The sequence below is a fragment of the Doryrhamphus excisus genome, linkage group LG6, assembly GCF_037039965.1.
Source record: "Doryrhamphus excisus strain RoL-2023G ecotype Guam linkage group LG6, RoL_Dexc_Guam_v1.1, whole genome shotgun sequence".
Classification (NCBI taxonomy): domain Eukaryota; kingdom Metazoa; phylum Chordata; class Actinopteri; order Syngnathiformes; family Syngnathidae; genus Doryrhamphus; species Doryrhamphus excisus.
The window spans coordinates 3,634,758-3,655,695 of NC_136362.1; the positions used below are offsets into that span (position 1 = coordinate 3,634,758).

Here is a 20,938-nt window from a genome sequence, read left to right on the forward strand (position 1 = left end):
AGTGTGTTGTCGCAGACCGACAAACTGGAGACGGAATGGAAGTCTGACTCGGGTGCTTCAACTGTACTTATTATCAACACTACCTGCACAAATAGACTCCTATTATTATACCACTGACAGTCTAAATCTGAGCTTATGGATAAAAGCATAACACACAAATGGTGGAAAATCATTACAGTACCTTATTACCATTACAGGCTCTTTCATGGTAAGATTGGATATTTAACATTTTTAACCTTTGTAAAATAAACAAGTAAAACCCTGCTTTTTTTTTTTTTTTTGGTTTTTAAACTTTTTGACGTAGTTGTGAAACCAAGAGATGACGATGGTAACGACACAGAGCCAAGAAAATGCTACCTTGGGGTCTACATATAGTAACGAGGCTGCGTCCTGGGCAACAGGATTTTTTTTTTCTTCACTTTTAAAAATGGAGGCCAAAAATCGGCACTGGACTAAGCAAAGTTTGTTTTTGATTCATAATTAAATTTCAAGACTGGACAGACGAAAAACTGGCAATACTGGAGTTATTCCGACAAGTGAAAGAAAAACTCGTCGGAAGTCGGTATCACGTGATGTTGATGTTTACGTTTTACTGGGCATGCCCAGTAAATTTTTTCCAATGTAAAAAGGTTGAAAGTGTTATTCAACCTTTTTTGAAAACACTGGTCTAGAGCAGTGTTTTTCAACCTTTTTTGAGCCACGGCACGTTTTTTTGCTTTGGAAAATTTTTACTGGGCATGCCCTAAAAAAATTTCAAGACTGGACAGACGAAAAACTGGCAATACTGGAGTTATTCCGACAAGTGAAAGAAAAACTCGTCAATAGTCGGTATCACGTGATGTTGATGTTTACGTTTTACTGGGCATGCCCAGTAAAATTTTTCCAATGTAAAAAGGTTGAAAGTGTTATTCAACCTTTTTTGAAAACACTGGTCTAGAGCAGTGTTTTTCAACCTTTTTTGAGCCACGGCACGTTTTTTTGCTTTGGAAAATTTTTACTGGGCATGCCCTAAAAAAAATTCAAGACTGGACAGACAAAAAACTGGCAATACTGGAGTTATTCCGACAAGTGAAAGAAAAACTCGTCGGAAGTCGGTATCACGTGATGTTGATGTTTACGTTTTACTGGGCATGCCCAGTAAATTTTTTCCAATGTAAAAAGGTTGAAAGTGTTATTCAACCTTTTTTGAAAACACTGGTCTAGAGCAGTGTTTTTCAACCTTTTTTGAGCCACGGCACGTTTTTTTGCTTTGGAAAATTTTTACTGGGCATGCCCTAAAAAAATTTCAAGACTGGACAGACGAAAAACTGGCAATACTGGAGTTATTCCGACAAGTGAAAGAAAAACTTGTCGGAAGTCGGTATCACGTGATGTTGATGTTTACGTTTTACTGGGCATGCCCAGTAAAATTTTTCCAATGTAAAAAGGTTGAAAGTGTTATTCAACCTTTTTTGAAAACACTGGTCTAGAGCAGTGTTTTTCAACCTTTTTTGAGCCACGGCACGTTTTTTTGCTTTGGAAAATTTTTACTGGGCATGCCCTAAAAAACTTTCAAGACTGGACAGACGAAAAACTGGCAATACTGGAGTTATTCCGACAAGTGAAAGAAAAACTCGTCGGAAGTCGGTATCACGTGATGTTGATGTTTACGTTTTACTGGGCATGCCCAGTAAAATTTTTCCAATGTAAAAAGGTTGAAAGTGTTATTCAACCTTTTTTGAAAACACTGGTCTAGAGCAGTGTTTTTCAACCTTTTTTGAGCCACGGCACGTTTTTTTGCTTTGGAAAATTTTTACTGGGCATGCCCTAAAAAACTTTCAAGACTGGACAGACAAAAAACTGGCAATACTGGAGTTATTCCGACAAGTGAAAGAAAAACTCGTCAGAAGTCGGTATCACGTGATGTTGATGTTTACGTTTTACTGGGCATGCCCAGTAAAATTTTTCCAATGTAAAAAGGTTGAAAGTGTTATTCAACCTTTTTTGAAAACACTGGTCTAGAGCAGTGTTTTTCAACCTTTTTTGAGCCACGGCACGTTTTTTTGCTTTGGAAAATTTTTACTGGGCATGCCCTAAAAAAATTTCAAGACTGGACAGACGAAAAACTGGCAATACTGGAGTTATTCCGACAAGTGAAAGAAAAACTTGTCGGAAGTCGGTATCACGTGATGTTGATGTTTACGTTTTACTGGGCATGCCCAGTAAAATTTTTCCAATGTAAAAAGGTTGAAAGTGTTATTCTACCTTTTTTGAAAACACTGGTCTAGAGCAGTGTTTTTCAACCTTTTTTGAGCCACGGCAGGTTTTTTTGCTTTGGAAAATTTTTACTGGGCATGCCCTAAAAAAAATTCAGGACGGGACAGACGAAAAACTGGCAATACTGGAGTTATTCCGACAAGTGAAAGAAAAACTTGTCGGAAGTCGGTATCACGTGATGTTGATGTTTACTGGGCATGCCCAGTAAAATTTTTCCAATGTAAAAAACGTGCCGTGGCTCAAAAAAGGTTGAAAAACACTGGTCTAGAGCAGTGTTTTTCAACCTTTTTTGAGCCTTTTTTTAGTCAATAGGGCATGCCAGTATAAGGGGTGGGCAGATCCATCGCAGTAACTAACAAGGCATTGGGGGGGGGGACAACGCTCAAACAAAAACAAAAAAAGGCAAAAACTTTATTATTTTGTTCACAAATAAGTTCGATTATTGTTTAACACCCTATAATTTCTGACCTGGGTGTACCCTGCCTCTGGCAAATTCAGCAGGGGTGGGGTGCATGTAGCATGCCACTTCCCAAGTGAGGATTAAGCGGCATGGAAAATGAATGAATGAATTCACAAATCCGCAAATTTTTGAAAAAAAAAAAATCCTCTGAAAATATGAATTTTTTTCCGCATAGGTCATCATAAAAGTGCCACAATTTTTACATGTTCTTGTCGCCCACCTCCCTATTCGTTACTACATGCACATCCCAAGGCGTGTGTATTGTGTGATTATATAGTGGCCTCGAAATATTAAGTACAGTTTGTGAAAAGAAGGTTCGCTAACCGGGTGTTGCGGATTCGAGACGGGCTTACATTGTTTCTGCTCCCGCCTTCAGAGCGTCTTATCTGGCTTCTGCTCTCCGAAGAATGGAAAAGAGGAGGCGTGGCTAAATGAGTGAAAAGCTCACGGGAATCCTTCCGCGGGTTGGCTCCCCCCCCCCCCGTTCCTACCTCTCATTACCCCTCCAATCAAGGCCTCCTCTGACGAGAACACGCCGCTGCGGTGCCTTCGCCTGCGGCACCATCCTTCAAGCCGGCTGGGCCAGAGGTTCTTAGAGGGGGTGGGGGGCTGCAGGGCGTCTGCATCTCGCCTTACGGGAGAGGAGCGTGGAGCGTGTCAGGAGACGTGTGCAATGAGTCTGACGCGAGTCTGGATGTCCTGGCGGCACAGGGGGCACGTTTCTAACTGTAAGGCACACTCCATGCACATACCCCTGGAAGAATACACAAACAACAACACATTTAGTAACCAATATTACTGTAAAAGCAGCAGCCTGTACTACTATTCCCAACTATTCCCAATTTAACGAAAGGTGCTGAATTTAATGACCCGTGCACCAAACCCCTGCATATGTCCCATCATTGGAGAGGTCATAACCTTCTGTTATTTCTTAGCACAGGCTACTTTATTGTGGTTTTTAAGGAATATAAGGTAATTTTCATTACACACACTATTATGCTAGATGTTAGCATGCTAACATTACCATGTTAACATTGCTAACATGCCAACTTTCCGGTGCCCTTTTTATAAAATCATATCAGGACTTTAGAGGTCTACATGACATACCCGTGTCCGCAGGGTCGCAACTCTGTGTCGGCCATGACGTCACAGCAGAGCGTGCAGCAGTTATCCCGGATGCTAACTTGTTTCAATAAAGCCAGACGCCGATGCCTTGGGGGGGGGGGGGGCATTAAAAAAAAATGTTGACTTGTGCATCAACAATCATAAACAAAACAAGTTTCCTTTGATATGATGACATGCTGCATCACGGCCGCTTTGTGTGTTACTTTTTAAGTCAGGTGACTCCACAGGGAGGAAACGACGCCCCTTGGACAAACAACCATTCACACTCACATTCATACCTATGGACAATTTGGAGTCGCTAGCATGTTTTTGGAATGTGGGAGGAAACCGCAGTACCCGGTGGGAAAACCCACGCGTGCAAAGAGGAGAACATGCAAACTCCACAAAAAAGACTCCCGAGAGTGGAATCGAACTGCTGTGTGGGCTGCGTGCTAACCACTCGGGCACTGTGCAGCTGTACCTTCTCCTCTGGTCCTCGTTTTTCAAAAGCTGTCCTCTCTCGGTTCCGGACATTTTTTTTTTTTTAAACGACCATGATTTTGACTGTGCGGCATGTATTTCATTGGGAGATATGCAGGTCGAGTTCTTATAAAATTCGCTTCTGCCACTTTGTGGTCATTTGGCAGCGAATGAGTCAACAACAGTGTTGCTAGAATCCTTGTCAATTCTGGTTATGCTTATTCTTCAGGTAAAAGAAGGACTCAAGATGACGATGTGGTCCATCTTCTTGTCGAGTTAAAAAAAAACCGAACATGAAAACGTAAGCTTTGCCCTACCTGGGTAGGATAATCTTTTCACTGGGAAGCAGCGAGGCAAAGTCGTTAAAGGTGCTGAACTTGACAGAGGGCGGGTGGCGGAAAGGCTTGGCGCCAAAGTTGAACTCGCACTGCTGGTACGACATAAAACTGGCCGCCGCAAAGAAACCAGACCTGATTGAGGAGAAAGAACGGTGACGGGGGGGGGGGGGAACAAAAACCAAAACAGCGTTTGAATGTGTGAACTCACGTGGCTGACGAGAAGACCTGTTTTTCTGGCGGCAGCTGATGTCCGTTCAGATAAAAGACCATTTGCTTTTTGCTGAGGTCCAACAGGAAGCCGATTGCATCTCCTAAAACAAGGCACCGTAGGTTTGAATCCGCAAAGTACCCCAAACGACTAAAGATACTAAAGTCTTATTTCAAAGCGCATACCCTCCTTCCAGCAGGGGTGAGCGTGAGGTTTACTGCGAGCGTTGTACCAGATGAGCTGCCTGCAGCCATCGTATGCGCACGAGTACTCATCATCGCCGATCCCGTAGCCCTCCTGCAACACACATTTGCACGTATATAAATAGTACTTGTCCGAGTAAAACAAAGCGAGATAATAGAACAAATAGTACATGGTTGAGGAACTTGCTGTCCTTGGTGGCCCATCCGATTTGCATCACACCAGATGTAATGACCGTCACTTCATAGTACCAAACGCCAGAATCCACGCAGAACGTACAACGCACGCTCTCAAAGGAGGAGGCGTCACACCGTGCCTGAAAAAAAAAAAAGTACAAACTAAGTACTGATGCTGAACTGTGTACTCAAAGATATGCAATTTCAGTAATCCAATGATGTTTTTTTTGCCGCTTTTCTAACCTATAAATGTTACAATGTTGAATTGTCGTCTTCATGAAAGTCATAATTTGTGACTTCCTTATATGGACTGCACTCAGTACACATGGACCTACGTACACCCAAGTCCTCGGGACAACTTGGGAGTGAGAGCAATTATAAACATAGCAATCAGCAGATCAATCAAGCTCATTACTGGTTCAAAATGGCTGACAAAATCATTTCAAATTGTATTAAATGTATATTTGAGGCTAATTTCAGAGCCAATTACCTCTAATCCGCTCGGGGAGATCTTGAGGTACTCGCTCACGTCGTTGCTGTTGAGCATGGCGTTGATATGGGTGAGGTTGACCTTCTCGTAGGTGAACTGACGCCCTTCCTTCAGAACTGGAAAGAGGGGGACATCAGCAAAACCCTCCTTGTCGAAACTCAGCCGCACAATATCTACGTATCGAACAGTGAGGGACACTCACACAGGTTATCTAAGCTCCACTGTGAGCAGAATCCAACCTGCCTCTTCAGGTAGTCTGGATGCTCCGACCAAGACTCCAACACGGCAAGTCTGTTGCTTATGCAAGACTCGGATACTGTCAGTTTGTTCTCACCTGAGGACGGCAAACAAAACCATTGGTAAAGTCGTACCATTTGTCTTATTTATGTTTTAGTGCCGACTCGTCGTCATCGGTGTCTCCGAGCCAAGGAGTGAACTTACTGGTCTGAGAGAACTTCTCCAAGGCGATGAGAGCAAACAGCATGACCGTGGGGTGCGCCTCAGAGCTCTGGAGTCGGAAACACATGAAATACAATACCGATTACTTTGCTGACTTTACAAGCTCCATTGTACACAGATAAATCGGACGTAAACAACAAATCCATTTTACTGTGAGTTACTTTGTACATGACACTGTTCATCCATCATTTGATAATATGGATTATTTTTTGCTCACCAGGCTTTCCAGAAGATACTCCAGAGTTCCAGGGCTCAACAGTCCAATACTGGCCGGGCCTTGGAAAGGAGACATCAAATTAAGATCACCGAGAGTGATAAGTCAGTGTGTCAAGGTAAACACGTACCAGCCAGCTTCTCAGCCAGACATCCCAGGACTGCTGTGGTGTTTCTGTGCTTGGCGGGGCTCAGCGCGTCCTGTCGGGCCACGGCCGCACTCAGACTCAGCATGTCTGAGAGCTTCTGGAGAGCATCCTGAAGACGACAGGAATCAATCACTTAAAACACAATGAATTTCAGGAAGAAGACCAGCACTATTCCTTACAAATTTAAAGCCATGGGTACACAGGCAATATTTATACCTTTAGCATTACACCTTTAGCATATGACACCCGGCAAATTACACTAATGTGTCACTAACGGAGCAGAAACCAGGCCTCATTCAAAGCAACCGCAAACACGGTACCCTTTAGATAGGAAAAATTAGCTTATTAGCTTAATTAGTCATGTCATGATCTGAAAACATGCTCTCTTCTACTGTAGACTTGTATCATCACCTCTTTGTGCCTCTCGTATAAATACATCTTTGGTAGCGCATACGTTCATTGTGTTATGTCGTACCTTAGTGGGCAGGGGACACTCGTCCAATAGAAGTGTGATGACTGCAGGACCGAGCGGGTCGTCCAATGGTATCACTCGAATCAGGGACTGGACAACCTCGAGCCAGCCGTCGTCTGATGAAAAAGAAAATTACAAATTTTAGCTTCAACGTTGCTAGAAAGTGATGATTGACGAACGTAATTTAAACTATGCATGTGATTTTATTAATTATTCTGGTTTATGTGAGTCACGCCAATGCAGTCATCGAGTTGGGATCATGCAAAATCTTGCCCAATACATTTTTATCCAGATCCAAATAAAAGGGGCAGCTCTGGGGGTCATTTTCCAATTTTCCTTGAAACAAGGTACAAATAAAGTCATTTCATTTTGAATGAGGTATGTGATTAGATATTGCAATAATGTCATTATTCATCTATAACACAAGCTTTGATGTTGTGTTCAGATAGCTTAGCGTATACATAAATGTATTAATGTCTGCACCCTTCAATTTTTCTATAACGGTGGCCTCTGCATCCTTTCATTTTCCAATATAAATAAAAAGACAATATTACAAATGTGAATGTACTTACCCGTCTCCGCCATCTCGTGTAAAGTGATCATGGAATAAGGAGGCTCTTGGTCACTGCAAAGTAAGTATATATGTGTAAATAATAAACAACTTGAAAATACAGAGACATTTTTTATGACAATATGCCTCCCGGAGTTCTGAAAAGCTTTCCACATAAAAAAAACAAAATAAAAAACAATATCACGTTTTGTCAAAGCATTTTTCTGCTGGAAAATGTTGACTGAATTGACATGCGCGACAGTGCCCTCTGCTGGATTCATAGCTGCGGCACTATTTTTCCCCTTATCATCATCAAACCACTTTCTATTTAAGTTAGCATCAAAAATAAAAACAATCATTTACTATTTTATCCATGTATAACAAAAACATATGTTTCAAGCTGTAGTGTTTGAAGTCATTTCTATGAAGAAGTTATGGATTTTTTTTTTCTTCAGTGGCCGTTATTGTTGATGTTGCAGTTTTTAAAAGGCCCATAAGCTGAAAGGCTTTTTCAGTAGTTTTTTATTAGTAGTTTAATGACTTTGTGTAAATATAGTACATGCTCAGTTTCTTATATTAAAGTAAATATATTTATATTAAATGGAGTTTATCATTGACTGTTTAACAGATTTAACGAATATTTAATGACACGACCTGATGATGTAGTAGTGAGCAAGATGGAAGTATCTTACTTGTCGACAAGGGTCCTGATGACAGCCAGAGTGTCCAGCACCAGGCCATCCACGTTCTGCTTCTTCCGCCGGGGCTCGTGGGGACCACGCCCCCTACGCGGGGGTCTGACCGGGTCCCTCGGGCGACCGCTACGAGAATCTCCCGCGTCTACGACCGCACCTGTACTGTGATCCGCCCTCCTCGGTTGTCCTCGTGACCCCCTGGAGGCCCTGGACGCCCTGTGATGATGGTCCTCCAAGTCGCTATCATCCCGACACACGCAGCTATTACCCATGGCTCCACGGCCGGCGAGGGTGTCCCACAGGATCGGAAAGGTGTTTGCGGAGGAAAGGAAGAGCAGAACCTGTGCAAGGCTCCTGCAGGCACAGTAACTGATCCAGGCAGCTACTATCATATCATTTGATGAGCTGGGTTATGGGGGGTTCTCGTCCCACAGAGCAGGTTTGTGTCAGCACAAATGATCATAGTGACTCCAAGCGGGGATGCGGGATGAGGGATTAAGTTTGGGTTTAATAATTTATGTAAGTGGGTTGACGTGCCGACGGGGGTCAGGTGATGTGCTGAATTCTTTGAACATCATAAATCCGGAACCTGGTCTTATAGCACTGCGGGAAAGCAGAAGACTCAGATGTAAGGCATTTAGTTTACATCTCATTTACATTTTAGAGGGGAAGAAACACATGCACTTCCTATTTTGTAAATTGAGTTATTCTGGAAGCCAGGTAGACATCATTATAATAACAATAACAATAATAATAATAATAATAATAATAATAATAATAATAATAATAATAATAATAATAATAATAATAATAATAATAATAATAAAGACACTGACATCGTTGTTGTTGATAAACAACAGTTCAACAGTTAGCCTGCTAGCTAGCAAGCATTCTTCCCATAATGGTTGAAAATGAAGCCACGGGTATGAAAAGTCCTATCCACAATTTTAAGGCACACTTACGTTTTTATCGCTTGGAAACACGACACAGTTCGCAGACCAAAGCAGAGAATCAGCTAAGAAGACAGATTACTAGCCATGCTAGCTTACGGCTAAACAGCTGCTCGATGAAAGGCAGCCTGGCCGTGACTGTCGAAGTGTACAAGTTAGCAAACATGAGTGAACTAGGCGTGGTTCTGTGGGGGGGCCAAAGTGGTTCATATTTACCTGACAAGCGTGTAACCCGCAGGAAGACACATTTGTGGAAGGTTACGACGGAACATGCATTCAAGCCACACTAGCTAAACGTGTCAATAGCAAAAGACGATACGGGCTAGCTTGCTAAATGCTAAGTTCCGTAGCGTAGGCAGCTAGCTAGCATCAGCTGAGAGATGCAGCGGAGGGGGTTTGACGGACGAGCCAGTGTTTGCTTCCAATTAAAATTATTTTTTTTTATGTTAAAAATGTTTTCATATATGTAATAGAATGTGATACCGTCGTGTAGTAATACTAGTACAATATATAAATGCAATTTAATATATCTCGTAAAAAAAATATATTTTGGGTTGTACTTGCTAGCTACACTGTTACATTTTATTATTATTTTTTAAAGAAAATATCACTTATTTTCAAAGCAAACGTTGCTTAGGACAATTTTGGTGGAAAAAACAGCATTTCTGTTATTGTTCAAAAAATGTTCTTAATTTTCAAAGCCAAATATTGATAGGGTTCATCAGTACAGTGAATTATGTATCAAGTGTTTGATGAAATGTGCCTCATAAACAGTCCAGCTGTCTTTATTTGAAATGTGATATTAGAAACAGCCACAAAGTGCTGGGATGCCTGGGTTCCGAATCTTCATCCAATACCATAAGATTTTACAGAAATAGACAAGTTGTATCGGTGTCCCACGAAGGTCTCACCAGTCAGATAGTGTGTTGTAAATTGGGACAGTCGTAGACTCTGCTCCGGTCAACGGTGGTGTTGAAGCAGGTGTCCCGGTACATCCCGGTGCATCCCAGATGGTTGGTGAATTTTTGGGTTCTCGGGTGGAAAGTACACGGAGTGGTTTCAGGGGTCGGGGGGTACAATCCGTACTCCCCCGAGGTGGTCCTGTACAATGGGTTCTGAGGTTTGGACCACGGTGTAGGAGTTGGACCTTTACAGGACGGATTGAATGTGCAGGAGAATACTGGGTTTCCAGGGGTGATGCATGTTTGTGTGTTTTCTGTCTGCTCTTCATTGGAGGCGGACATCGCTGAAGCTCCTGTTGAGGGAAATACATGTTAGCAATATTTCAAATCACAAAATTAATTGCTGCTGCTTATAAACAATGTTACATTGTGGAGGAAATTAGGGTTGGGCCGCTCGATACAAATACCAATATGATCCATATCCTGTGTAGTGTCGGTATCGAACCAAATACGTGCTTGATAAGGTTTTTTTTAATTATCTTCTGTTGTTTTCAGAAATATATGCCATCTTTGTTTAGGTTATATTGCACTATGGAATCCATTTTGCTCTAATATTTACTATAAAATAAAAGGGAACCAATTAATTATTGTATTATATGTTTGTTCGTTTGGACGAAAATTTTGTTTTATTGTCATCATAATCATGCTAACTTGCTAAAGGTCAGCCTGTTTACTATTTACTATTTACTAAGTTTGCAGTGACGCCATTTTGTCAGATGACCCTAAACACGCCCACCATGAGTGATTAAAGCCCTTATCGATTAACATTCGTGAAATTCTTGGGGAAAAACCTAATTAAAAAATACACTAAAAAATACGTACTTTGTTTCTAAATGTAAGGTTTCACTTTGCTATTTTAACAACATGAACTACAAATAACATGAAGACAAATACCGTCAGAACTCGGACCCTTCAGACTCGCGTCGTCTTCCTTGGGTTGGCAGGCTGGTCTAGTTGCCATGGTGACCACTAAACAATCAGCAAACGTGGGCGGGGGAAGAATTCTAAGGCCTGATAAATGTTAACGATTAAATACAAGTATTAGCAACTATGCTACAGTTGTGCGTGAACGCCAATCCTACGAATTCCAGCATTTACCAGCAACATTTGAAGGCGTCATACATGACGTCATAACCACGCGCCGGATTATGACGTTTTGAAAAGGGCGCCGTTGTCAAACGGCTGCAAAACAACAGCCACAGTTTTAACAATCCGTGGTTTATGTTGGCGTCCTGTCTTCACCCTGCGCCATTAAATAATACAAGTATAATTAGTAAAAGTAAAAGTAATAATTACAGTAGGTATTGTTGTCAGAATGGACAGTGAAATCCAACGAGACGGTAGAGTTCTGGATCTGACCGATGACGCCTGGAGGGAAGACAGGCTACCTTATGAGGATGTCACCATCCCTCTGGTAAGTAGTTGTACAGAACTTTCCACTGAATCGTTTTTTGTATCGTTAATATATAAATTGTTAATCAGAATGGCCTATACATCTTTTACATTTTTGTGCAGCTCTTGGTGGAAAAAGTTGGGACACCCCTTCCTCAAAGGTGGGGTCCACCACCGCTAGCTAGCAGAGGTTATAAAAGACAAGACTGAACAAATAAATATCTATATTTTTACCAACATACACTTGACTGGCATCTGTCACACTTCCAAATAAGTCTAGGAAGCGATACCTCCATTTGAACAATTTAATGTACCAGGAAGAATGATACACATCTGCGGGGACTTGCAGTTTAGGATGTGGATCAGTATCAGAACCAGTTCAAGAGAAGCGATGAGACCTTCAGCCTGGTTGTCTTTCAGAGCGAACTCCCTGAAGCCGAGCAGGACAACGGCGGATCCATGGAGTCGGTGAAAGAACAAGAGATGAAGTGGACGGACCTTTCCCTGACAAGCCTGCACGAAAACACTCCGAATACTGGGAGCTGAACCAGCACTGGAACGAGACTGTGTTCCAATTCCCACTCGGGTCGATGACCTTCATTTTGCGTTGAATTATTCTTAGCCTGTTGACGTTTTCTGGAGCGGTCGCTTGATGTGTTGGCACCACAATTGGCAGATGAGCATGGGTTTATGTTTACGTATATGTCATGAAAGACCCATGCGTGCATGCTGATAGTTCTTTGGTTTAACATGCTAGCAGCACAAAGCTAATTAAAATATATTGAAATATCAGAACAATAATAATCGTGAATAACGACTCAAGTCAATTCAGTCTTCTGTTATAGCTCCACTCCATCGTCACTGCATCCATGCCGTCTCTGTCGTTAGCTTCCGGATGTGGTCATGCGGTCCATTCCCCCGAAGGACCGAGGGATATCTGTAGGAGCCTCCTAAACGGTCCCAGATAGTAAAATACTGTCCATAGTTGTAGTTGAAGAAAAGGTGATGGTCCACGTGGTGGGCGGCACCATTAATGAGATGTATCAAGGGACCCGGGATGCGGTAGTCACCGTCGTGTATGGAAATGGTCCAGATATTGACAAAGACGAAGAGAGACAGGTAGACAACCTTGTGGAGCGGGAACATGAAAGGGTAGACGTGGTAGGGTAAGCTCTGCAGGAAGCCGTCGAGCGGGTGGAAGGCGTGGCTCGCAAACGGCGTGGGGATCTTGAATAAATGATGCTGCTTATGTAAGTACTGAAGGGGAGAAAGATGTGTAAACAGACACAATTTATTATTATTATTATTATTACAAATTTATTATTACTCAAAGGAGGTCAGTAGCTTGAAGCCTATTATTAGTCTAAAAATATGCATATTTTCAGCAAGTTGTACATATTTTTGGCCCAGTTTTAATCAGAAAAATGAACTAAAATACCAGGTAGCATTACGTGTCTGCTTATGTTCATATTCACATACATTTTAGTCATGTTAACAATGCTAACATTAGTATGCTAACACCTAGCATAATAGCGTGCACCTATGAAAATGGCTAAAAATGCTAGTATGCTAAAATTAGCAGGCCAGCAATGCTTATGTTAGTATGCTAACACCTAGCATAATAGTGTGCACCTATAAAAATTGCTAAAAATGCTAGTATGCTAAAATTAGCAGGCAAGCAATGCTTATGTTAGTATGCTAACACCTAGCATAATAGTGTGCACCTATAAAAATTGCTAAAATTAGCAGACAAGCAATGCTCATGTTAGTATGCTAACACCTACCATAATAGTGTGCACCTATGAAAATTGCTAAAAAATGCTAGTATGCTAAAATTAGCAGGCAAGCAATGCTTATGTTAGTATGCTAACACCTAGCATAATAGTGTGCACCTATGAAAATGGCTAAATATGCTAGTATGCTAAAATTAGCAGGCAAGCAATGCTTATGTTAGTATGCTAACACCTAGCATAATAGCGTGCACCTATGAAAAATGGCTAAAAATGCCAGTATGCTAAAATTAGCAGGCAAGCAATGCTTATGTTAGTATGCTAACACCTAGCATAATAGTGTGCACCTATGAAAATTGCTAAAAAATGCTAGTATGCTAAAATTAGCAGGCAAGCAATGCTTATGTTAGTATGCTAACACCTAGCAGAATAGTTTCTACCGATGAAAATTCCGTAATGTTTCTAAAAAAAAACACAAGAAAGCAGGCAATGCTAAGAAATAATGCTATTTTTTGTTGCACGCTACCCGTGATCAAGACCTCTCTAATGATGTGACATATGGTAGTGGAAAAAAATTGGGAATTGTAGTATGGGCTGCTTTGCTTGCAGGCCCATAATTACTCCAGAGTTGCTTAGTTTCTGCCTAATTTGGGCTTACTAACAAATACTGTTAACATAAAATGTTCTTCATGAAACTCCACGGTGATATTGCAAACTTGCCTTATAGATGCTCCTATGATGCATGCAGCGGTGTATCCAGTAGATGCACGTGTCGGTGAAGAACAAGAATCCAGCGATGCTCACCAACACTTGGGACCATCCTGGCACACAAACACAAACAAAGCACATCTGATAATAATCCACGATACTTGAAAAATGATTGCAATTGCTCTCGTCTCACCTACAAAAGTTGGAGTGATGCCGTCATAAAGTTTGCTGTGTCCTCTGACCTCCCAGAAGAAAAGCATCACGGTGGGGAAACTCATCCAGAAAAGGGAGGAAGTTGCCAGACGGATTTCTTGACTCACCTGATTCTACCATCAGGTAAAAGACCACTTTCTTTTAAGAAGCAAAAGTGATTTTGGGGTCATTTTGGTTGGCTGGCCACTCCAGGGAACGGTCCCGACTCTTCCATGTTTGTAAATAATGTCTCTCGCTGTGGTTTGCTGGAGTACCAAAGCCTTATAAATGTCTTTATAACCTTTCTCAATTTATCTCAGTTATGTTTCACACAGGACCATGAAAGTTTGGATATATTTTTTTCAAATAGATGCAATAATAGGATTACCGGCTTTGTGTTTTATTTTGAAAATCATTAATAACAGTTTTTAAAAAGATTCATTGCGTTTTGTTCCCTTTACGGCATTTATTTATTAAAAACTATACAAACTTTATCAGTGCTTTGGTTTCCGATTTTCTACAATAAAAGCTCTGATAAAACATTCCACTGTTCTCAAATATCTTAATTTTTTATTTTTCTGCACAAAATAAGATGAAAAATAAATAAACAAATCAAGAATAAAGAAAATCAATCAGTAATAAATAAATATAATAATAATAATAAAACAACAAATAATAAAAACTTGGGTAGACAAATGCTAACTTGCTAATTGGGTCAAATGATTAAGTTTCATTAATGTTCATGTTAAAGGTTAAATAACTGTTAATACTGTACATTTGAATCTGAAAAAAATAATTTCTCTACCAACTGTATGTGGTTTCTTACGTTTTATTATGATTTTACTTATTTATTACTGATTGATTTATTGTCTTTATTCTTAATTTGTTTAAAATGTGCTTATTTTGTGTATAGAAAAATAAAAAATTGAGATATTTGAGAACAATGGAATGTTTTATCAGATACTTTAGTGTGGAAAACCGGAACCAAAGTACTGAAAAAGTGTAGGGTATAGCAGAAGCAAAAGCATTGAAGATTTTTTTTTTTATAGATTTTTTTTCCAGTTTTTAATAAATGCGTTTTATTTTGAAAACCTGATGCAGCCCGGCTTCACCCAGAACCTAGCTCCGGTGGCCCCCAGGTAAATTGAGTTTGAGACCCCTGCCTTACGGCATCCAGAATGAAACGAACGCTCATTCTGTTTGATTTTTCCGATTTTGTTTTTTGGCCTTAAATGCATCACACCCACATAGTAGAGCAATAAAATTGTGACAGCCCACCTTAATAAAATGTGGATGTTTCATAAGCCGGTGGTCAAAGACGTAGTAGAAACTCAGCGCACCAAAGACCATGTACAGCAGTTGCGCTCCCACGTTGGTGAGAAGAAACAGACTGACCATCTGCCGCACAGGACCGTCCTCCTGCCACGAGGCCGGGTACAGGTATGGAGTCAGGATGTAACGGTCTGCCAAGCACAGCACGTGATCCATGGCGCTGGCTGTCTGTGGAGAAATAAAAATACTCCTGTCCACCTTGACGCAGCCAAACAACTGCAGAAATACCTCCCTGGTGGTTAGAGGCGGGGTTCACCCTGGACTGGTGGCCAGCCAGCCAATCACAGGGCACATATAGACAAACAACCATTCACACTCACATTCATACTTATGGACAATTTGGCTAATTAACCTAGCATGTTTTTGGAATGTGGGAGGAAACCGGAGTACACGGAGAACATGCAAACTCCACACAGAGATGGCGGAAGATTGGAATTGAACTCCGGTCTCCTAGCTGTGAGGCCTAACCGCTCGACCGCCGTGCAGCCTGGGCTAAATTAACCTCAACAAAACCATGAATGCAACCTCACATTTTGAATGCATGATTTCAGCAGGTGTGCTTTAGGCTGGCTACAGTAAAAGGCCCGTCTGAGTGGCTGCTCTCAAGACCATCTTCAAGGTAAAGATGCTAGATGGGGAGTTCCTGGGTTCTTTTTGTTCCTTGCGGTCTGCAATTATTAGACCGGTTACGAGTACACTAATCCCTCATGTATCACTGTTAATAGGTGATAAGTGAATTTCCTTGATTATAAATGTAGTATTTTTGTAGTTAAAGCATAGAAAACTTTCTAAATATGGTAATTAACATTATTAGAGCCCCATTTGGGAGTATCCTTTTATTGTAGCCAGCGAAAAAGAAATAAGGCTGAACTAACCTGCGAAGGGCTTCTTCTTCCTCCGCCAGCATGAAGCCGAGACGACCCATGTTCCCGTATCGGAGCCGCGGGGTCCTGTTTCAGCACAACCTTTTGCCCTTTACACACACTGACAGTCACAGCATAATACCGAGTATATTTACTGTATATACTGTATTCTGCCTTATTACACGCTTTTTATTACAAAGTTCCATGAATTTGAATCCCAGAATCGAATATCATGTCACATAAATTATGACATCTTGCTGATTCCCTAATATTAATTCCAAAAAGGAAAAGTTTTCTTAGGTTTTTCTTTATTTGTCTCAAGCTGCTGCGCCTCTTCTTAAGTCCTCTTTTTAACCAAAATTATATTATTATTATTATTATTATTATTATTATTATTATTATTATTATTATTATTATTATTATTATTATATTATTACAGGGAAGATGTACACAAATTTGGTGCAATTATTTTCAGATTTTTAGATTTTGTCTTAGCTTATGAACCTATTGTGCTCATTTTGGGGCCTTTGTATTGAGTTGTGGACTCCTCTAGAGCAGTTACACACAATGACCCACACATAAAACTTTCTAGATCATGCAGAATCTGCACCTATTCCTTGGATTTGTGCTTCCTGCCAAAACAGTCTTTTAATTTATTCCCATTCAGGCTCGCATCCGGGCACGCCCACTCCGCTGTGATTGGTCACACGCCCAAAGTACGACTGCCCAAACTACAAATGAACCCCACTTTCTAATATAGTGGGTAAAGGAGTTGAGAATAAATGAATAACATTTTTGTAGAGCTACTGGCAGCTCACGGTCCACTGTTTGGAGACCCCTGACTTACTGTGTATGAACTCAAAGAGTGCTAACGTAGCACCGCGGAGCACTCATTGTCGGACACACTTTGTCAGAGACACCGTTGGCAAGATTTTACATTCTATTTATATATTAAAAAAATACAAAGTAAAATATTTGTCTTATTATATTTTGGTACCTTTGATAATAGTAACGAAATATACAGACAGATTCAACAAAAACTTTAATTTTTAGTATCAAGTGTAAAAAATAATGGCATTGAATATGAATAAATAAAAGAGTTGACATTATTTTTCTTTAGCGTGTATTTTTTGTTGTTGTATTTTTTAAATCATATAAACATGCCTGCTATTAGCTGTATCAAATTGGGTCCCCACTTAATGACCATAAGATAACGTGTGTCCCAGGATGAGAACCCCTAGCATAATGACTAAGCAATAATGTAAATGATTCAACGTAAATGTGTAAAATAGTTCCAATTTTATGGCGTGTCCCCCTGTCATAAAATGACTAAGCATGACATGACAATATAAACATGTGTGTCGAGTGCAAAAGGGGACTGCAGTTACCTTCAAGTCGTCGTCATAAAGAACGAAAAGACTTTATTTTGAAAATGCAGATTTAAATAGCAACACAAAAATATTTTGGAGTGATTTTAAACCTCACAGTATAAACACAGTGCTGCGTTCACGTTTCATTGAGTAAACAATTAGCAGATTAGATTAGATACACATACCGGACGTGTGAGTGTGCTATTTTCCCACTGCACACGGTACCCGAAGGCAGCACGGTACAATGGCCTGTTGTTTTGCTCACGAGCGTTTCTGGGAAGCTGCCGCGTGCAAAGGGGCGGGGAAAGTAGCGCACGAGGGGACCGTGTGCATCGCTATTTCACGAGGACAATACTATTCAAAAATATTACCTTAAAATAGACTAAATTAGCTTGGAAATTAATTTCTCGAAGCATATCATAGTGAGGTAAGATCCATATCGGCATGTATCGCCATATCCAGTAGCTAATTGTTTTTCTGTACGAATAAACACTGTTTGTTTTTACCGGAAGTGGGCTTACGTAATGTTTACAACACATGTCATGGTCAGCTTCTGGCTGCAGGGGTAAAATTAAGGTCGTGTGCACAAACTCTTTTTAATTATCATCCGCTCGGACGCACTTTGCACACGACGCAGCTGCCATCTGCGCTATAAAAGCGCAGCATCTCCTTCACCAGTCACAACAACGACCTTCACCAGGTGAAAACGCGCAACTGCTGCCTTCTTCGAGGAAACATCTAACCCCCATCAAGCCTACGACATGGATCCTTGCGACTGCTCCAAGAGTGAGTTTTGTTGTCTTTTATTGTTGCGTTTAAATCATTTAAATGTGACTGTATTTTTACGTTTTGTGCAGCTGGAACCTGCAACTGCGGTGCTTCATGCTCCTGCACTAACTGTTCCTGCACCACCTGCAAGAAGAGTAAGTGATCAGCTCCCTTTTTGTTGCAATCACCTGTTTCACATGTGGTTCTTAAGTACTCTTAATTGGCTGCCACACCAAAGCACTTCAATTGCAATGAAGCCAAACTCTTTTTCAGACATAAGTAAATGTTTTTTTATTTGATTCTAATGCAGGTTGTTGCCCCTGCTGCCCATCTGGATGCAGCAAGTGTGCATCAGGCTGCGTGTGCAAAGGGAAGACTTGTGACAAGGGCTGCTGCCAGTGAAGAGCATGCAACAAATCCCCATTTTGTTTTGATTTCCATGTCTTTGCTACATAGTGATTTTTGTATTTGTTATATACTGAAATAAATGTTTCCTTAATGTCAACAAATTTGTGTACATTTGTCAAGTTGATTACAATGCAGTGGCCAAGCTTCCCAGCCATTCACAACAGACAAAATGGCTACATTTATTTTGTCAACATGTTCCACATAAGTGTTAAAAGCTAATATGTTGAGGTCATGTAATTTAATGAAATTGTTTTACATTTAAACTATGAATTTATCAATTAGATACATTCATAAAAATAACATTTAAGGTTATATGGACGTATATTTTAGCTAAGCATTGAGTAGTTTGGATTAAATGTCATTAAATGGCAACCCAGAAGCACAGCTTCATCCTGAATTTTGTTACTGGAAGAGGAACAGAGCCACTAAAAGCTAATTCGATTTTTCGCCCTTGTAATAATTAAATTTAGTTTACTTTAAGCTAACATTTTCAAACTAATAGTGTGTCCCGAGCGGAACGTTCGAGCTTTACTTTTGTTCCGCATCGGACACATTACAATGGCGGATACAGGAAGTACATCCCACCGTTTCTAATGTGTTCACATATCTTCGACGTAACGCCGTGACGACTAAACTGTGAGGGTAAATACTAATTTCACAGGATTTAAACAAATTTAATGTAATCTCCCAGTCGGTAAACATGCCGAAAGTCGTGTCTAGAAGCGTCGTGTGCTCGGACACTCGAGACCGAGAAGAGTACGACGACGGAGAAAAGCCTCTTCATGTTTACTACTGCTTATGCGGACAGATGGTGTTGGTTCTGGATTGCCAGCTGGAGAAGCTCCCCATGAGACCCCGAGACCGAGCCAGGGTGATCGATGCTGGCAAACACGCCCATAAATTCTGCAACGTGGACCAGGACGAGAACACGTACATCAAGAGAGCCGAGGGCATCGAGAGGCAGTACCGCAAAAAGTGCGGCAAGTGCGGCCTTCTGCTCTTCTACCAACACCAAGAGAAGAACACACAAGCCACCTTCATTGTGGATGGAGCGGTGGTGAAATTTGGCCAGGGCTTTGGCAACACCAGCGTCTACAGCCAGAAGCCACCCGAGGCCCCCAAGAAGGTCCGTGTCATGATGACGAAAAGGACCAAAGACATGGGAAAGTTCAGCTCCGTCACAGTGTCCACCATCGACGAGGAGGAGGAGGAGATCGAGGCCAGGGAGGTGGCCGACTCTTACGCCCAGAATGCTAAAGTGATCGAGAAGCAGCTGGAGAGGAAGGGCATGAGCAAGAGGAGGCTCCAGGAGCTGGCCGAGCTGGAGGCCAAGAGGGCCAAGATGAAGGGCACCCTCATTGACAATCAGTTCAAGTAGAAGAGCACTGATTAGGACTAAATGACTCTTTTCATTTGGAGCATCATTGATTAGCCTGCTCGCACATAAAAAAACTTCTTTTTGCTTCAAATGTTATTTTTTTTTTACTGAAATTCCAATTAAACAGTTTATTTTTAAACTCTTTCTTGTTTGTTGATTTCCAATAAAGCTTTAAGAAATTAAATACAAAAAACAAGCAAAGATGTGTATGTTCTAGTCATATAGCTTAGGGTGTATTGACCTAGTGACCCTTGGTGGAAAGAAATTTGGACACCCCTACCAGAAAGTATACCAGGCGTGAACGCAGGCGTGCTGGAGCCTATCCCAGCTGTAATTTACTCAATTCCAGAGTCAGTTACCAAACTTGACTGTACAGGCAAAGATCAGATTAATTAATGTGTATTAACATTTTATGTTGCAAGTGTAAAAACAAGTTAACCACAGTATTCAGGGTGTCACCAGGAATTGTGATCCCAGTCAAAACAAAAATAGCACTTTGGGTCCACTTTTGAATAAGTAAAATTGCATTGCACATTATTTGACTATATTGTTTATTAGTACATGTTATAGGCACCACTACTACTGGAGAAATCGGATGTTTATTGCAATTTTTTCCTGTGGTGTTAGAGATAAT

At 41.0% G+C, this 20,938-nt stretch overlaps 6 protein-coding genes across 8 annotated transcripts; 3 read left to right on the forward strand and 3 right to left on the reverse strand.

The window, feature by feature from the left end:
• Positions 1-209: 209 nt before the first annotated feature.
• On the reverse strand, positions 210-9,581 carry rspry1 (ring finger and SPRY domain containing 1). 2 transcript variants are annotated; one of them, XM_058088158.2, is made up of 15 exons: positions 9,418-9,581; positions 8,249-8,854; positions 7,579-7,631; positions 7,010-7,122; positions 6,517-6,643; positions 6,390-6,448; positions 6,155-6,221; positions 5,916-6,047; positions 5,714-5,829; positions 5,220-5,363; positions 5,032-5,143; positions 4,847-4,949; positions 4,618-4,770; positions 3,824-3,928; positions 210-3,470 (listed from the first exon to the last, which is right to left on the reverse strand). In XM_058088158.2, exons 2-15 carry the CDS (start codon positions 8,641-8,643, stop codon positions 3,374-3,376), a joined length of 1,776 nt encoding a protein of 591 aa, XP_057944141.2. In that variant the 5' UTR covers positions 8,644-8,854; positions 9,418-9,581; the 3' UTR covers positions 210-3,373. The 2 variants fall into 2 exon arrangements, with proteins under 2 accessions (XP_057944141.2, XP_057944142.2); XM_058088159.2 differs by lacking the exon at positions 9,418-9,581 and adding an exon at positions 9,214-9,384.
• A 534-nt stretch (positions 9,582-10,115) lies between these two features.
• pierce1 (piercer of microtubule wall 1) lies at positions 10,116-11,124 on the reverse strand. Its single transcript, XM_058088189.2, has 2 exons — positions 11,058-11,124; positions 10,116-10,456 (listed from the first exon to the last, which is right to left on the reverse strand). Exons 1-2 carry the CDS (start codon positions 11,122-11,124, stop codon positions 10,116-10,118), a joined length of 408 nt encoding a protein of 135 aa, XP_057944172.2.
• Positions 11,125-11,304: 180 nt separating this feature from the next.
• On the forward strand, positions 11,305-12,947 carry anapc13 (anaphase promoting complex subunit 13). Its single transcript, XM_058088190.2, has 2 exons — positions 11,305-11,577; positions 11,976-12,947. Exons 1-2 carry the CDS (start codon positions 11,479-11,481, stop codon positions 12,099-12,101), a joined length of 225 nt encoding a protein of 74 aa, XP_057944173.2. The 5' UTR covers positions 11,305-11,478; the 3' UTR covers positions 12,102-12,947.
• On the reverse strand, positions 11,857-17,973 carry LOC131138871 (lathosterol oxidase-like). The gene is made up of 6 exons (XM_078791155.1): positions 17,936-17,973; positions 16,393-16,490; positions 15,464-15,685; positions 14,187-14,319; positions 14,006-14,106; positions 11,857-12,812 (listed from the first exon to the last, which is right to left on the reverse strand). Exons 3-6 carry the CDS (start codon positions 15,671-15,673, stop codon positions 12,414-12,416), a joined length of 843 nt encoding a protein of 280 aa, XP_078647281.1. The 5' UTR covers positions 15,674-15,685; positions 16,393-16,490; positions 17,936-17,973; the 3' UTR covers positions 11,857-12,413.
• Positions 17,974-18,125: 152 nt separating this feature from the next.
• Positions 18,126-19,034, forward strand: mt2 (metallothionein 2). The gene is made up of 3 exons (XM_058088191.2): positions 18,126-18,536; positions 18,608-18,673; positions 18,829-19,034. The coding sequence occupies exons 1-3, from the start codon at positions 18,512-18,514 to the stop codon at positions 18,918-18,920; spliced, it is 183 nt and encodes a 60-aa protein (XP_057944174.1). The 5' UTR covers positions 18,126-18,511; the 3' UTR covers positions 18,921-19,034.
• Positions 19,035-19,477: 443 nt separating this feature from the next.
• Positions 19,478-20,522, forward strand: steep1 (STING1 ER exit protein 1). Of its 2 annotated transcripts, XM_078791163.1 has the most exons (2): positions 19,488-19,568; positions 19,735-20,522. In XM_078791163.1, exon 2 carries the CDS (start codon positions 19,735-19,737, stop codon positions 20,302-20,304), a length of 570 nt encoding a protein of 189 aa, XP_078647289.1. In that variant the 5' UTR covers positions 19,488-19,568; the 3' UTR covers positions 20,305-20,522. The 2 variants fall into 2 exon arrangements, with proteins under 2 accessions (XP_057944147.1, XP_078647289.1); XM_058088164.2 differs by having other exon boundaries at positions 19,478-20,520.
• The last annotated feature ends 416 nt before the right edge of the window (positions 20,523-20,938 follow it).

What these genes read in the sequence shown, in the direction of transcription:
- rspry1 (XM_058088158.2), bottom strand. Translation starts at nt 8,643, where the DNA reads ATGATAGTAGCTGCCTGGATCAGTTACTGTGCCTGCAGGAGCCTTGCA. An exon ending in ATCAGGACCCTTGTCGACAA is followed by an intron (nt 7,632 to 8,248) that starts GTAAGATACTTC and finishes CTTACTTTGCAG; the next exon opens with TGACCAAGAGCCTCCTTATT. An exon ending in TTGCGACCCTGCGGACACGG is followed by an intron (nt 3,471 to 3,823) that starts GTATGTCATGTA and finishes GTATTCTTCCAG; the next exon opens with GGGTATGTGCATGGAGTGTG.
- pierce1 (XM_058088189.2), bottom strand. Translation starts at nt 11,124, where the DNA reads ATGGCAACTAGACCAGCCTGCCAACCCAAGGAAGACGACGCGAGTCTG. An exon ending in GAAGGGTCCGAGTTCTGACG is followed by an intron (nt 10,457 to 11,057) that starts GTATTTGTCTTC and finishes TTCCCTCAACAG; the next exon opens with GAGCTTCAGCGATGTCCGCC.
- anapc13 (XM_058088190.2), top strand. Translation starts at nt 11,479, where the DNA reads ATGGACAGTGAAATCCAACGAGACGGTAGAGTTCTGGATCTGACCGAT. An exon ending in AGGATGTCACCATCCCTCTG is followed by an intron (nt 11,578 to 11,975) that starts GTAAGTAGTTGT and finishes GTTGTCTTTCAG; the next exon opens with AGCGAACTCCCTGAAGCCGA.
- LOC131138871 (XM_078791155.1), bottom strand. Translation starts at nt 15,673, where the DNA reads ATGGATCACGTGCTGTGCTTGGCAGACCGTTACATCCTGACTCCATAC. An exon ending in AACATCCACATTTTATTAAG is followed by an intron (nt 14,320 to 15,463) that starts GTGGGCTGTCAC and finishes ACCTGATGGTAG; the next exon opens with AATCAGGTGAGTCAAGAAAT. An exon ending in CATCACTCCAACTTTTGTAG is followed by an intron (nt 14,107 to 14,186) that starts GTGAGACGAGAG and finishes TTTGTGTGCCAG; the next exon opens with GATGGTCCCAAGTGTTGGTG.
- mt2 (XM_058088191.2), top strand. Translation starts at nt 18,512, where the DNA reads ATGGATCCTTGCGACTGCTCCAAGA. An exon ending in TCCTTGCGACTGCTCCAAGA is followed by an intron (nt 18,537 to 18,607) that starts GTGAGTTTTGTT and finishes CGTTTTGTGCAG; the next exon opens with CTGGAACCTGCAACTGCGGT. An exon ending in CTGCACCACCTGCAAGAAGA is followed by an intron (nt 18,674 to 18,828) that starts GTAAGTGATCAG and finishes ATTCTAATGCAG; the next exon opens with GTTGTTGCCCCTGCTGCCCA.
- steep1 (XM_058088164.2), top strand. Translation starts at nt 19,627, where the DNA reads ATGCCGAAAGTCGTGTCTAGAAGCGTCGTGTGCTCGGACACTCGAGAC.